This window comes from Symphodus melops (assembly GCF_947650265.1).
Source record: "Symphodus melops genome assembly, chromosome: 22".
Classification (NCBI taxonomy): domain Eukaryota; kingdom Metazoa; phylum Chordata; class Actinopteri; order Labriformes; family Labridae; genus Symphodus; species Symphodus melops.
This window is the reverse complement of record NC_136712.1, coordinates 3,050,071-3,066,923: the sequence shown is the minus strand read 5'-3', so window position 1 is coordinate 3,066,923 and position 16,853 is coordinate 3,050,071. Positions and strand designations below refer to the sequence as shown.

At 41.1% G+C, this 16,853-nt stretch overlaps 1 protein-coding gene across 2 annotated transcripts in view; it reads right to left on the bottom strand.

The window, feature by feature from the left end:
• The window catches only part of LOC306817795 (ankyrin repeat and BTB/POZ domain-containing protein 3-A), a 156,101-nt gene that overhangs the window by 41,063 nt on the left and 98,185 nt on the right, over nt 1–16,853 (bottom strand). For both annotated transcript variants that reach the window (XM_079334989.1, XM_079334990.1), the window contains exon 2: nt 6,556–6,705. In XM_079334989.1, the coding sequence (XP_079191115.1) occupies nt 6,556–6,705 (150 nt within the window). The remainder of the gene's footprint in view (nt 1–6,555; nt 6,706–16,853) is intronic.

Here is a 16,853-nt window from a genome sequence, read left to right as displayed (position 1 = left end):
CTGAAAAAACCTACATGCAACCCTGCCAGATTCATCTTCGGGCAGGTATTCAATAAGCAATCACTTCCTGGAGGAAAAAAAAAAAGGGAAATAACATCCCATTGCGTTGCAATTTTCTGTACCCTTTCAAACCAGTGCACCACTCCTGCAGCTCTGCAGGGAGAGAGAGAGAAAGGGATTCCTCAATTTGTGAAACCCACTCAGCCCTGAAGAATAAGCACTTTCCCTCTCTGCCTATGCACAGTAGAATCCACAGTGACTCATTTTTTACGCCAGCTATTGTCAGGCCTGGAAAATACAGAGTGAGCGCTGTCTGGATGCTTCAAGCTCACAGGGAGGGATAAACAGCACGCCATCCTACAACACAGATGGACTCTGATGCATTTATACATTTAACTAAAGTTGTCCAAATGTTTTGATTTGATACGTTTTTATACCAGATGTTGAAAAAAACAAAACAATCTCAGTTATTTTAATGATCAATAGTGTTGAAAAGCACAGGAGCAGAAGCAAAAGAGACAGAGCGCTGTCTAAATTGCAGCACTTTGTCTGCAATTTCGTTGATAAGAAAAAAAAAAAATTACCCACAATTTTGTGGCCAGGACTTCAACGTCTGTTGCCATGGCATCGACACCGGTGTCAATAACCTTTCATTTTTGTCGTAGCCAAGATGGCGTTCAGAATTAATTAAACTCACGAGGATTATAGCTTCAGCAAAGTTCTAACTCTGTGTATTCGCCGTCCTGTGTTGGAGACACAGCCAGCTTCAGGAATGGAGGGCCCCATTGTTAGAGGCCTGCACTGTATTACATTTCACCGTTTATTTGCCTAGTGGCCGCTCTCTGACCCACAGGGCAGCCGCCTTGCTGACAAATCAACGACCTCTCTCTCTCTCTCTGTCGCACCTGGACACAATATGTCAGTACGGCGCCTATGGATCCTATACACACCGCACCGCACACAATGCGGAGAATGAAAAAAACGCAAAGAGAGAGAAAGTTATCCTTCATGGCAGAGTGTCATGAGAGATGAGGAGAAAGTGCAAACACCCAGAGCATCGACTGCACGGATCTGCCAGCGGCGATTTTCTCTCCCTGCTCCGACAAAGACATGAAATAGGAGGGAATTTAGCATATTTATAGAGCACCCATGTTGGGATGCTGAAATGCTGGTTTAGAGTGAAACTGCTGTGTCCAGGTTTGAATCTGAATAAATGTTGGCTTCCTGAAAAATCATGTTCCTTATTTTAAGCACTGAAAACACAGAAGATTATCAGACTATTTAGACTAAAAAGAAAATATTTAATAACTTGGAAACTTCAGTTAGACAACGACCAGCATTGAACCATTTAATTACCTTAACTATTTAACAATTTAATTATATTAGCGAATCGCTGCCTTTCCTTTCAGATCCTGTAAAGCTACTTTCACTATGATTCACATGGACAGTATTATAACAGCATACGAGTCTAGACCCAAGAGATAATGGTGACCTAAAATATAAAGCATTTATTGTTCGACTTTGGGAGAATAAAATCGCAGATAAAATGTCTCTTTTTAACAGGTTCTATTAATTAACATGACAGAATAAGTCTGCTTTGTGTGGGGACTTTATTTTTAAGTGATTGTGTTTATTCTTCATTTATCGAGCTCAAAGATGATTCCAGTTTAAACGTGTTTGTTTCAGGAATTTTTCTAACGACGATGATCTGACCTCGAAACACCGAGCCGGCTCTCTTCAATTTGTTCCACGTCTCCTGTTGTGGTATCGGAGGTGGTGTGTGAAGCATTTTCTTTTTAAATTAACTCATCATTATCACATTATTTGTCATTATGATCATTAGGGTAATTACAGTGTATCGAAGCAGCTGCTGCTGAGATGACTGGCAGCCTCGATCAGCCTGCGTTACATACAAGCAGCAGAGCAGCATCATTCACATGCATTGAGGAAATCTGAGGATTTCCACAGGAAGCAGATTTCTGTAAAAGTAGTGTCCTTGAATTCTGCTGCAGATATTTAATAATTGTTGCTGTGTCTGTATGACACCTCTGATTCAAATCCATGTCAGATACATTCAAATGGGGTCAAGATTGAAAAACGCATTCAATAGAAATGTGCACGCCCGTCAACATTAAATGGACTTGAGCTTGGATAGTGCTTTTTCTAGTCTTCTGACTCCTCACAGCACTGATTCACATCAGACCAGCAGAAGCTGAAGAGGTTTTCGTTTAAGATTTTTCTGGAGCAGAATTCTGTATCTGATCAGGTAAAACACACATGATTACGGTGTTTGTTTTAAATGGGTTAATGGGAACCAGTGGTTAGGAAAAGTGAATATGCAGGAACAACATTTATCTTTGACTAAGTGGGAAACAGCAAACTGTGAGGCTGAAATAAATGAGAGAAACGTTACAGAAGAGTGTGATTATTTGCCGCCTCGTTTCCTGTAAATCCCTCATGTACGTGTCCACGAAGGCAATTTGAATCCAGCTTGGGGATGGTGAACTTCCCCACAAATAATCAAAAGGACTTTAATTAATTCCATATTGGCTCTGGCTCCTTCAGTTATGGGAATATGGGCTTAATTCCACACTCACACTTTTACAGTTTCTATTTGATTTACTCATTAAAATCACCTCCAATCCACCCGGCTGCTGCCAACATGCAGAAATGCACAAATGTATATATATATATATACAGTATATATTCATTGAATGAACTGATCAATGATTACAGCGCACTTACAGCACTTAGCTTCATGAGGAGTAGTCACATCCTGCCAATCAGGTTTAAATGCTTATATTAAACGTAACCTGTACATATGGTCTCAAACTGCGTGTTTTCAGCTGGCATGCAATATATGCAAACATTCAAATAGTATCATTTATTCGATGAACACGACATCATGAAAACCAGTTTTATATTGGCTCACTGGATAAATACATAAAAGACAGAACAACGTTTACAGTTCTCATTTTCTGTCGTGATTCTCTGACTTGGCTGAATCCCACTTTCATTACAGTGTGTGATGGAGAAATTGATTTGTTGACAAGTGAAGGAAAAAAAAAAAAAAAAAAAAAAAAACAGTTTTCAGGGAGTCCAGAGGAGAGAAAAAAATCGTTTTCACAACTTGTGAAAAAAAAAAAAAATCTTTAGGAATCTTTGGAGAAAACAGAAAAGAAGAGCAGTTGAATTGTTGAGGTCAATTCATCCAGACGTCTTCTGTAAGAGTTTAATCCCCCCAGTAAAGAGGAGACCACTGAGGGTCCCCTTTTAACGTGGTCCTCTTTGGTCCTGAGGCTGTTCTTAAGTTCTTTAGGTCACTTTTTCAGAGGACCTCAGGTTTTCACTTGGCTCATCCGGGATTTAGGTCTCATTTGGAGCCTCATCATGAAATGGTTTGAAGTTTAACAGCAGGATGTTAAAAGTCATTTGAAAACGTAGCTGGTTGTCGGGAGAAAGCTGCTAAAACCAGGGATGTTTTCAAACCTCGCTAATTATTAGATCTGCTGTTTCTGCACAGGCTGCAGGCCGTTTGAGGGTCTAAATGAGAAGACACACGGGGCATTAGTAACTCCATGAAGACGCTCACAATGTTTGACAGTTACAGCCTTTTTCTTTGGTTCTTTGGTTTTCAAGCGACTTCGCCCTATTTTCTTTGATCGCAGTGTCATCGTAATTTTTGGATCTCACTGTTTCTCTCAGTGCCACATGCACTTTTGACCTAAATTAAGACAGTAGTGTGGCTAAAGCAACAGGCCGGGGCACCATTCAAGATGTTGAAAGTTGAAAGTGTCATTTTCTAAATTTATTCTACCTTATTTTTCTTTTTTTTTAAGCGACAGTACGGACCATGTGCAGCGACTGTAGTTTTCAGATCCGGCTTTGAGCCTCACTTGTGGCTCCTTTCTCGAATGTCATTCCCAACTCTCTCTCTCTCTCTCTCTCTCTCCACTGTCCTCTCTCTGCACAATAAAGGCCGAAAATAAACCCAGAAATGAAAACTGACCGGGCTTCCTGACTAAATTATACACATGTACATTGTTTTAAGTTTAACAACAGAATGTAAAAACTAATTTTAAAACGTAGCTGGTAGCCGGGAGAAAGCTGCCAAGACCAGTGATGTTTTCAAACCTCTTGGTAATAATTCAATCTGCTCCATATTTCCTCACAGGCTGCAGGCTGTTTTAGAGATCTGACTGAGAGTAAAGGGCCCTGCAGTACTCCAAACGAGAAGACACACGGGGCATTAACAACTCCATGGAGACGCCGACTGGTTACAAATGATGTTATTTTGGAAATGTTTCATGGTTAGAGTCAAATAAAACACTTCACATCAGGGTTCAAGAGCGTCTTGTGTTCGGGAACTGGAACGGAGAGGGTCGAGTCAGAGAATTTATCGGAGGTTTTTTTTTAAGTTTGTGGACTTCTGACAGTGTATATATCAGCCTGGCAGGCTTTAAAGGAGACAAATATATTCTAACACTGGACGTAGCCTCAAAATGAACGCATAAATCTGAGGAGCTGATTACAAGCTGCACTTTAGATGATTGCGTCTAAAAGTTGCTAAATGAAAGAAAGTGAAATGAGGTGTAAAAATGTCTTCATAATAAATCTGTTCCTTCAAGTTTCAAACAAAGGCAAGATGGTTAACATGCTAAAAGTAGCGCTCTCAATGCAATCACCATACACTTGATGGGCTGACTCACACGTGTTATTCACTGATTTTTAGACTGTTGTTCAATCTTTTCTCTTGAAACAACATGAGGAGGCGGTCGTGAAGTCGAGGAAATTACTGAGCGTTTGGCGTCGACATCCACATGATGACCTCCGGCAGCACGACAGAGATCAATCCAACACACGGTGCGGTAAGAGGAATCAAACAGCAGCCTGGCGTGCTTATGACACGCTCTGATCCGAGCTACGTTCACGCATGCTAGTGATGCTTTCAAAGCGTGTGCATGTGCGAGCGAAGGTAGTAATCCTAACCTACACGTTAGCACCTCAGGACGGGAAATACACGGTTGATGAATTTACGTGACCAGAGGAGGTCTTGTGTTAGCATGTTGCTAACCGGATAGCTGGTTGTGTTTATTGTCTGGTTTTTACAGCCTTCTTTCTTTACATTTTTTAGGCAGCAAACGTTGCCTCCTTTTTTAGCAGCTGCATTCAATTTTGAGTTGACGGGCTCGTTGGTTTGACTTCCAGACGACTGTGGAGCCTTTTTGGAGACAAACTCAAAGCACCCCAGCAAGCTTTAAAATTAACATTTTATGTTTCCCATGAACTCGTGTCCCAAAAACTTTAGAAGCTCAAAGTGAAAGTTAAAAAAAAAAAAAAATCATTATTCATTTAAAAAAAAAAAAACATCTTCTCCTTCCCCCCTCTCTGGGAGCCAGTAAGAGAAAGGTCACTGGTCCCCTGCAGAGATGAAAGGGTTCATTCCAGCTGTAAACTGGCAGACTTGAAGGTGTTTGGTTTCACCTCTTTGCCCACCATCTTTCTTCACCTGGCCTTTTAGCGAGGCACGCCGACCTCTTCCATTCTTGCTTCATGTGCGACGTGATCATGAAAGTTATTTGTTTTTAATAAAGTAAATAGTAAAACAACTTTTCAAGTTAAAATGTATTTTTTAAGTGCCTGAAAGTTTGCCAACGAAGAACAATATTAAAGACTTTCACTAAACTTTTTTTTCTTTTTTTGTCTAAAATGTGACGCCAATACTTTCTGATCATGTTTGTTGTGTTAAACACAAAAACCAAAGAAGCCGTGATTCTTATCGTAAATACAGACCATCATCTGAGCTTGTACGGCCCCGCTTCACAACCTTTTTTCCACACTGACTCACTGCTCTGACAGAATAACCCGTGATGGTCTCTACAAGAAGAGAGCAGTATAACTCGGGCGTTAATCGATGATGCATGGTGAATCGCTGCTGGTGTATAATGTGCGACGAGGTCGAAATAGGACAAATATGCACGGACACAAACACGCAGAGACACAGAGTGCAGATGTCTGCGGGGGACAGGGTGATCTAATGTGTGACTGCAGAGAGGACGAGGGCGGGGGGGGGGGAGGAGGTGGGAGTGGCCGAGCTAAAAGATGGAGCCCTTTCTTTCAAGCCGAGGTTAAAAGCCTCGGAGGCGGTGACCTTGGATTGGAAAGGTCGCAGGGCGGGGCTCATAAACAGGTGTTGGAGCAGCTGTGAGAGAAGAGCTCCTGGCCTCACGATGTCAGAGGGAGAGAGAGAGCAGTGGGTCGAGCTTCGACCACCGTGCATGATGGCCTACAGGGACAGGGAGCGAGCATTCCTTCACAGTAATGGAGCTATTTGTTGAAAAGTTAATGGAAATGAGACCTCATGATGATCAGCTGTAATGTGCATGAAACATTTACGACTGAACTTTTTGGAATCAGAGCTGAAGTTGCTTGAAACACGATGTGTCAGGATCAGTATCAGGATCAAAAAGGCAGCTGGGAAAACGTGTCTTTGGCTCATGTTGTTTCCGCTCCAGCTTGGCGACACTCCTCACATTGTGTGTTGTGTGTACTCACTCAGCTCGGCGATGCTGCCCACCCGCGTCGCGAGCAGCGACTGCTCCAGCGTGCGGAGCTCGGCCTGCGTGTATCCCGGACACTCCCCGCCCCTCCCCGAGCGCTGCTGGTCCCGGTGAAGGTTCAAGCTCTCCGGCAGGCTCAGCACACCTGCAGGATGGAAGCGCAGAGAGCGGGAGAGAAAAAGTCAGATCCTGTGTTTTCATCTGCGGCATGTTCCTGCTTCTCGCGTCACGCTGAAGCTGAATTAACCACAGACTCTGTGAAATAGCAGGGGAATGCAGAGCAGCGGACAAATCAGCACTTTCTGTTAAATATTCAAAGCAGAGCTGCTAAGCTGGATGGAAAAAAAACCCACATTAATTTCACATGCAGCAGCTCGAGAGCAAACATTTGTTTAAATGATTAAACGCAGAGACAAAGTCGCAGGTTAATAGCGCACAGCTTCATTTTTTTTGGGGTGCAAACATCACAGCTGCTTTCAGGAGTACAAACTCAGAGTGAACTTTTTAATGAAAGGAATGCAAATCCATTTGTCTCCGGTGATGTTGCAGCACTTCTTTCAAGGTTTTTAAATATTAAACTTATGTAATCCAACTTGTCCCCCCTCAGCCTGCTGCTCTAATACAGTCTGTGGCTCCAAGCTCCAAAAACATGCGCGCACGCTCGTCTCTGCAGGTGCAGGGCTCCAAAGTCAAGACACAGACATTAAAAATTCAACATCCTGCCAAGTTTGAAAAAAAAAAAAAAGTAACGAAGCATCCTGCCAAACTCTGCACAACGAGAGTTTATTTTTAAAACAAATATTTTAATGTAGCTCAAGTAAAACATGTTCTGTTGAAAAATCACTGAGCTGACTCTAAGACAGCAAAGCCCCCTTGTTGTTTCTTATCCTCAACTTTTATGTATCTAAACCGGGTATGTATATAAATTCGGGTTTCGGTTGCATCGATGGATAAACTTTCCAAAAACTGATGCCACATTTTAATAACTGCTTTAATTAGCAGTCCTCCTGATTCCAGTACAGAGATCCGTCTATAATCATACTCAGCTGTTCCTGCTAACAGCAAACATACTGTTACCATCACTATAAATCCACCTCCTTCATTGGTGATGTTGCCGTGTGTCTCCATCTGTCTCTGCATCTCCCTGACTCTCGTTCTGCTCCTGTTGCAAAGTGCTCATGGTGGCTTTATGTCGGCCCTCGGGGGCCCTCGGTGGCCCCCCGGGGCCCCCCTGGGGCCAGGGGTCCCACTTAGGGTCCCACTTAGCTAAAACATAGCATTCAGAAAGTCGCAGTGAGCCCAAGAAGTTCCCCAGCAATATGAAATAACAAATCAACTGATAACATCATTTGTTAAAATGACATTTGATCATAATGTCGGTTATTTAAGACGTACTGTCACTTCAATCAGAAAAGACGTTTAAAAAGTTTAAAAATAGTCGTTGAATGAAACAAATTATTAAAAGATTTTTAGCTGCTGAAAAAAAGGAAATTTATGAAGCAGGAAGAAGAAGGAATTTAAAGACATTTTGCAGCTGACCCTCTAAACAGTCTTATTTGATGACTGCCCTCTCGCAGTTTAATATTCTGCGATCGGCTTCAAGGAGGATTTTTTTATTTATTTATTTATTTTTGGTAAATAAACAAAACTGAAACATCAACAGAATCAATTTTGCTGAGAGCCACATTTGTAACTTCAGAGCTTTGAATGCAAAGCACGACCTTGAACAACAACAGTATTTCCCTTTTGGATCTCGTTGAAATCGCAGGTGTGTTCAGTGCAAACACAGTGCTGCAGATAATGTTGGCTGGAGAGGATTAATCCATTTAGCTGCTGTTACTGCGGCCCAGCTTTGTTTAGCTGCAGAGAATGACTTCTGACAGATGGGATATTGAGTTTTTTTTTCTCCCAACAGGAGAATGGAAAGCTACACCCTGCCGAGTTGCTAATCCTAATGACACCTCACGGGGGAATACGCCGTTTCTCAACAAACAGTAATTACAAATATGGAGGAACATCGTCGATTTGTGTGTCTGTGTGTGTGTGTGTGTGTGTGTGTGTGTGTGTGTGTGTGTGTGTGTGTGTGTGTGTGTGTGTGTGTGTGTGTTGCTGGCACACGTGTGTAAAGAGCCACAGAGCAGCAGAAACAGGAGTCTCAGTCTGTAGGAGGTTTCCTCTGTGCAAAGGACAGCTCCAGTGTCCTCCCACCACGTCCTCGTCCCCCAGTGTCCAGCCTCAAAATTCCAGTATTCCCAGCTCAGCGTCTCACTCCCTCCTTCTTCCCACAGTCTTTCCGCAGAGGTCAGCTTTATTTTTGAGCCTCCAATAATGATTACAAGAGCTTTTTTCTATCACTCTTTAACCACTGACCCGTATTGATGGACCAGCTGGTCTCAGTGGGAATCTCTGAAGTTTGTGAAGTGGAAACAAAAATGTCCATTTGATCTGCAGAATCGAAGGATTTCAACAAGGAGGATTAAATCCTTAACAAGAGGATACAGCACCAACAGCCAAACCATTACACTGTGTGTTTTAGGGTGTCGTTCAGTTCAATAATAGACATTTAAATATTCTTTTAGTGGGTGATGGTCTCAAAGGCATTTTGACAACTTTGATAACTGGAAATCTTTGGGCCTTAAATCGTCAAATCAGCGATAATTAAGTTGCTAAGTCATTTATCCAGAAATACTTTACCATGGCCCAGTAGGTAAAAACAAGGTGGTTCACAATACAGGACATTTCAGGATGCATGAAATGTCACGTTACACAATAAAAAAAACACCAACTGTTTCACTCAACTGAATTTGTGAAATGAAACGATAAAACACAGCAGATTATCGCGATACACAACGAAGTATCGCATTTTCCAGACACACACGCGGCAACGTTTCACAAACACACTTTAAGAAACACGACAAACACAACATTTCACAATAAACAAAAGGAAACATTAAGCTCCACTAAATGAAACAGCGCGTCATTGGCTGAAAGTTAGGTCGCGTTTTTTGTCTTAAACGCTCACGTTGGATGAGAAGAAAACTGAGAGGCGTGTTGATCTTAAAATCAAGTATAAGACGCTTCAGAAATATATTTCACCAAAGACCAACAAAACTCAAAACAGCACAGTTTTTCAAATGTACATAATTTAGATGATAAAATTGGCCCATGTGGGAAAGTTCCCGATGTGCGAGGTGGAGCACGAGTAGATTCCTGCTGCGACATTAAAGGTCTTTCATTTCACACATAGACTCTCTCGACTTTAACCATTTCTATCTCTAACCCTTTTAATGCACCATTTGAATAGCGGCGCACTTAATGCAGGTGCGCCCGGCGAGCAGAGGCAATTATGTCTCATTTAAGCAGTAGGCTAACTTTAGCATTAGAAACAACCTACATGCACTTCACACCTTCCCTGTGGGTTGTTGGAGAAGGGACCATACATTAGGATTTAAAAATAAACTCAGACTGAATTGAACAGTGGGGAGGATGACCAAAGCGTGGACACAGGAGTTAAATTATAAGTTATTAGAGTGCAATTTGGACGAATGCTTGTTTCAATTCACAGAAGGTCAGATCAAGAGGAATACTTATTATTATAGAGAAAGTCTTTGAAACTGCCAAGTAAACAGCATATCAGTGTTGGTCTGCTCTGCAAGTGTCTGGGGGGGAAAAAGCCCAGAAAAACAAAGTAAAAGATTCTGAAAGAAGACTTCAGAAGGACTGGATGGAAAGTGGAAAAACAGGAGTTCCTCAAACTTTGAGAGAAAAGGAAGCTGTCAGTCCCGCTCCGTCTCCTGTCCCAGAGTGAGGCGGTTGAATCTCGTCTCCTGTAATCACGGAGACCATATTGGCATTCACGGCTTCCCCGGCTGGAGATTCTTTAGCTCTTGTGTGTTTTCTTTGGATTTGAATAATTCACAGAGCTCACAGTAATCAAGGCTTCCCATCATCCCTTTCACTGTCCCCCAACTTTTTTTTTTTTTTTTTTTTTTCGGGTTTGTTTTCCACTGCCCAAACTATTCTTTTAATATAATCCTGGGGAGCCCTTCGCTGAATTATTCATCCCATCAGATCAAGACACACAAACAAGTCTGCGTCTCTCCTTCCCGGCCTCCCACTTCCTCTATACATGTTATCTCTCGCTAACACTTGGCTTCTCCACACAGAAAAAAATATATTTGATCCATGGCGCTGTTTGTGTAATAAACATCAGAGGTGAGAAAGAAGTCAGTCTCGCCCCATGGAGACTCGAAAAAAAAGGAAAAATCAGGGATGAAGGAAAGAGGGGAGACTGACATCTGATTTAAAAAAAACAAAAAAAAACAACAAACAACATGAGACCCCGAAGCGTAACCTGCGGATTTTAAAACCTTGTATTTCTGTGGCAATTGAATGAGCTCAGCAGTATATATATATAAGAAGCAGTCTAATCCCAGATACACAGATATGACCTGCATTTTCTATTCTGGGGTCTCCTTCATGTCTGGCGGATGAAGATGGAGACTGGGTCAAGGGGACTAGACTTCTTCAAAGCCCTGTATGGAGTCATCGCCGTGTGGCTCGAACCAGTCATTATAAATAATGTAGAGAAGATCGAGCTCAAGTCGCAACAGCTGTCTGTGCTTGGGAAGGATAATCAGAGAAAACAAAAAGGTAGGACAATTCATTTAAGAGAAGCGGAGGAACGATACAAAGCAACACTGAATTCATGTGGCCCCAAAAACAAAGCAATTAATTTAACTTTCACAGCCTGAAACTGCAGAACAAAGATTCGACTCTTTGATTTTTATCCAGCTTTAAAGCCTACAGCTGCTGCTGCTTTAATGAAACAACTTCTCCACAAACTTCTTCATGTTTACTTGTGTCTGAGAAGAAGAAAACTGCAGAGACGCAGCAACACTCTTTATTGTTTTACTTTAACAACAGGCAGCTCTGGGTTCAGCTCAGTTCAGGGTTTAGATAAAGCAAAACAAAAATTTAAAAAAGTAAAAGTTAACAATCAAAAACTGTAAATCTTATTCAGAACACAAAGTGGAATATCAAAATAGAGACAGAAACATAAAGAAGTTCAGTTTTTACATTTGTCTTCCTCTTTTTTGAGTCCTACCAAAAAAAAAAAAAATGACAAAGTTATTAGCAGCTAGTTCTGAGAGCTGTACTCATGTTCAGACACTTATTAGGAGTTAGCCGTTTTGTCCCGTAAGCTTGTCATCCTGATAAGCTTAATGCTAACGGACCCTTAGCATTTGGTTTAAATAAGAAGGGCTAAGCTAACTGTTTTGACTTGAGGCTAAGTGAAGCTGAAAGTCTCCCGGCCTCACATTTAACAGACAGAAAATCCAGTGAGACAGATATTGATCGCGCTGTCTCTTAATGAAAGCAAATAAGTGGCTTGAAAAAAGTTTGAATGGTGCTTTAATCAGCGCATGACTTGAAGCCCCCCCCCCCCCCAAAAAAAAGAAAATACAGCTAAACATAACATATCTGAAATGCACTGTTGGGGGGTGGAGGGGGGGTTTCCATCCCCGTGAGATTGTCTGGTAGATGAGCTCTGTGGGCCGCATGCAGCAACCCTTTCCAAGAAATCATTACTGTGTTTACTGAACCTTGATGGAGGTGACTGTTGGCATGACCTGTCAGATTTGCCCTTTTCATCAGTATACAAGCCGATGGCCTTGTATCCTCCGAATTTTTTCCAGGAACTCAGGAACAACAAGACCATCAGGTTCAGAGCCAGACAGCAAATCTCAAGTGTTTTTTTTTTTTTTTTTTTTTCAGATCCACCATCTCATTCACAGAAGAAGATGACTCTGAAGTCCAAGAGGAATACGATAAGAAAGGTCTGCTGGTTTAATGACACACCTTGACATGTCGAATCAGAGCTATTTCTCTATACCAGGAACATGAATAAAAAAAACACACATTCTTATAATTGACCATTACTCAAAATGGACAACAAGGCTTCCTTATGTTGTCTAGGTTTTCTCACAATGCTAAAGTCAATGCTAGCTTTATTGTAGTTTAAGGCCACAAAGCCAGTACTTTAAGAGACATTAAAAATGTTCTCTTAGTAAAAGTAAGGTTTTCACAAATAACTTCAGCATTAGGGTAGGATCTGAATTCCTCAAAAGCTTTGACAAAATTAAAGGGATACTTAAACAATTTACATGAAGCTGTGTATCATTAGAAACATTTGACGCTGCAAAAAGCGTCATATTGCATCACATGAAGAAAACTTCCAGGCAAAGAAAAACATATTTTTCTCATCTCAGGGCAAAATGAGGGCTGGATTCACGACCATTCAACACTACTACCATGTTTCTAATGATACACAGCTTCATGCAAATGGGTGAAGTATCCCTTAAAGATTTTCTATTCCCTCCACATAAGAAAAACAATCACAAACAATCATCAGACCAGCTTCTGGAGTTTTAGCATCTCTAATTCGTGATTTTTAATTTAAATTGCTTTGCTCTTTAATCAACCACCTGTTTCACATCGACATGTTGCCCGCAGCGTTAATCGTGTGGTTTGCGACGCACGTAGGGCGCCACTTTTTATTCAAAAATTTTACATTTGGTTGTTTTTGAATAGCCAAGAAAATGTTGACAAATTGTGGCCAGTTCAAGTTCAAACTTCACAATCTATAAGGAAACTTTGTGTGGTTTTCAACGCAAGGTCAAACAGGACAGTAAAACGTCACGGCTGAAAGAAGTATGTCTAAGTTTACAATGAAATCCGACATACATCCTCAGACCTCTCATTAAAGATTTGTAGAAAAGCATTGGTGGAAAGCTCGTATTTTAATTGCATGGTCGTCTTAAAACAGATATAAACATGTAATTGCTTGATGACTCTGTCTAACTGTCTCCTGTTTTTTTATTTAATGTCTGTTTTCTGATTATTTCTATAATGACTCGATGGCATTGTAAATGAGGGTTTCCACTCAAAGGTCGAGTATAAATAAAGGTTGAATGAATGTGATGATGTTAGACGGCTTCATGTAAAGTTCCTTAACAAGCTTTGCGGTAAGGAATTTTGGTCAAACTTGGAGCCGAATGTGACCCCCCCCCCCCCACACACACACACACACACACACACACACAAAGTACCAGTGTGTAATTAAAATCTCATCATACCAGCTTTTCTGTCTCCTGTAGGAGAAAAGGACCATTTAGAAAAAGGTCTTTTGAGGAGAGAAATGGGAGCTGAGATTGTCTGGACTGTTTGAGATCAAGCTCGGGGTATAATGGGATTCTTGATCAATGCCGTCTCTTTACATGATAGACAGCCAATCCCTTCAAAACCGCTTCGCCACTTAGGAGCAAAAGAAAGGCTTGATTCCTTAATGCCTATACCTTTTGAAAATCCCTCTTGAGCGAAATCTCAAACATGCTTTTTACAACATGAGCACTAAGGAAGAACAAAAGTGTCTCCTTGAAGATGACTGGGTGATGTTTTGATCGTGGATGAGCCGCATAAAGAGAGTCTTTGCTACTCTGAAGGACGACTGAAGGTCAATGAGGTCACATGCAGGCTGGGAGCCATTACAGCATCTACAGGTTCTTTAACCGGGCCCACATAGCTCAGCTGTCTTATTCTTCTGCAGGAATGCCCAGTTAAATTTCTCAGTAGTGAGAAGTGGCGTTCTCCCCTTCTCAGTGAGAAAACTCTGACCGAATATTAACAGGTAGTTACTATGGCAACAGGAGACTGCTGCCTAACAGCATGTAATGATTGCCTGAGCGGGAAAAAGGCAGCGTTTTTGTTTCTCCTTTACAAAAAACCACACACACAAAAAAAAAAAAAAAAACTCTTGACTTTTAAAACCCAGAGCCAAATCCACAAGGATGACCAGCCATCCAACAAAAAGCATCTCATCACTGCAGAATGATTCAGTTGGGTAATTGCTGCATCCAGTATACCAGAGAGACATTTATTCTCTCATCAATAATGAATGAATGTACTCGGGACTCAGACCACATTAGGAGTGAAATGGCCAAAATGATTAAATGGCTAGCCCAACTGGCTAACTGCAAATGTCAGCCGCAGATCCATGACCCTGCTGCTGGTGGAAGCCCACAGCGGTGAGAGAAAAATGGAAGAAAGAGGAGAGAAAATGTGCTGGATGAAGTGCCGTGAAGGGACCAAAGATCACGAATATCTGTGAGTTAATGGTCAAAGTGGGAAAAGCTTCTCTGTGCTGACCTGGTCCCACTTTCTTCCCCTCACAGGGAGCCTGAAGGTCAGCTAGCAACATGTGCTGTGAATATTTTCAGTGCCATGTTTCAGGTCGTTTGTACAGCTCAGAATATTTTGCTGAAATGTTTAATTTAAAACTCTTGTCTCTTTTTAGCATGAAACATTGATTTTTCGGGGACCTAAAAACAAAGTTTGCTGATTGCTGCAAAGTCGTAATTCAAAATACCTAGAAAAATGCACAAACTCTTGAAAAACTCTAACCTGCAAAAATTTATTTATTGATAAGTAAGTATTGCAAGTTTTTTTCTTTGTATCTTTTTTATGGAAAGAGCAAAGCATACACAATTTATTTTCAACTAAAAGTACTGACAAAATAAAGTTACTACATTTGAATGTAAAGAAAATTACCTGCAAAAACATTCATAATAGCTGATATTAACTTAAGTCTGCCTCGTTAGGCAATTAGCCAATCATACATCTGTATTTTCAGGTGGCCAATCAGATTTTAAGGGGGGCCTATGCCACCCCTGGCCACTCCTCTGGACAGCAATGTAATCAGCCTTCGCCTCGACTCTGTAATGATACAGTGGACTTGTAGTTTCTAATGTAAGAGAACTTTTGATCCTACAAGGTTAAAGCAAAACGTCATGAGTGTCCAAATCCAGGATCTCAGGGCAGAAATAAAAAGCCATATTTTATGCAACATAAAATACACCTCATGTTAACAGAGTTAAAAAAAACATTTTCATAGGAGGGGGTCTTTAAATATTAAGCTACAGCAGGAGACCGTTAGCTTAGCTTCATCAATAATGAAGGAATGTACTTAGGACTCAGACGACATTAGGAGTAAAATAGCCAAAAATAATTAAACAGCCGACCTCCCTGGCTAACTGCAAATGTCAGCCATAGATCCATGACCTGCTGTGATTAGCCCACAGAAGTGAAAGACAGAGCAGAAACTCTGCAGAACCAAAACCATATTAAACAGCCCCGTTGTGCCAATATGGCAAATGCACTAAGGTCTAATTAGTTATACATTTTTAAAATTTAGTTTAAGCTTTGTAGCTCCTGAGTTCATCAGCAGCTTTGAGCTCTTCATGAAAATATAATGAACCTCAGAGATGGTGGAAGTCAACAGCTTCAACTTGCTTCAAACAGTGTATTTCCATACCAACAAAAATTATGATTTGTTTTATTCTCCTCAAATTGTGTGAAGACAATGTGATGTAATGCACAAACTGCAAAGGTTTATACACTTCAATGGAGAAGATTTGTTGTACAACGAAATGTATGAAGGAAGCTTAAAGAAACCATGTCAACAGGATTCAGACTTGATTTATGTCAGGTGTTAGTAAACTTTAGACACTGTAAGTTTTGAGTAGAATATGCTGACTGAACGGCTTTCTTTCTAATCACGCTTGTGATGATGTCGTAAAGAAACCGACCAATGAGAATCTTGGGAAATTAAGCAAAACGCAATGTGTCATTATGCTGTAATTGGCACTTGTGGCCCCTCTCCTTTTAAACTTTATCGTGTTTGATTAGAAATGTTATCACTGAGCTGGACTCAGCTCAGTGTGGTTTGGATGCTGCCTGTTCTGACATCGCACTTATGAAAGTTTATTAAACTGGCTTTCAGCGCAGGGTGTCTGCCTATTCTCTCTGCAGACAGATGAAACTACAAAAGGTCCCTCATTTCAGCATCATAACACCCTGAACGTGAAATCAGAGGAACGGGGCGATCCTCATAATGAGGTGAATTGGACTTGTGCATAAGTGTCCAGTCACCTTGAGGTAAAGTTATTATTGTCATTCTGTGCTTCCTGCTGTGCTTCACTTGGTGGTTGCTTTTGGGGTGTGAAAAGGTCAGAGCCCAGACGACACCAAGCTGTGCCTATTTATATTTTAAGAACTGTCCTTTCATGTGAGACAGCTGGCTTAATTATTGTTGTTTTTTTAACAAGGTCTGATATGTCTTATTACTGAAATTCAAGGGTGCATGGTTTATTCTTGCTACTTGCTTTAAGCACAACACTTTCTATAATAGAAGCCTTTCATTCACTACCAACCATTTTTGTTTGTGTCAAGAAA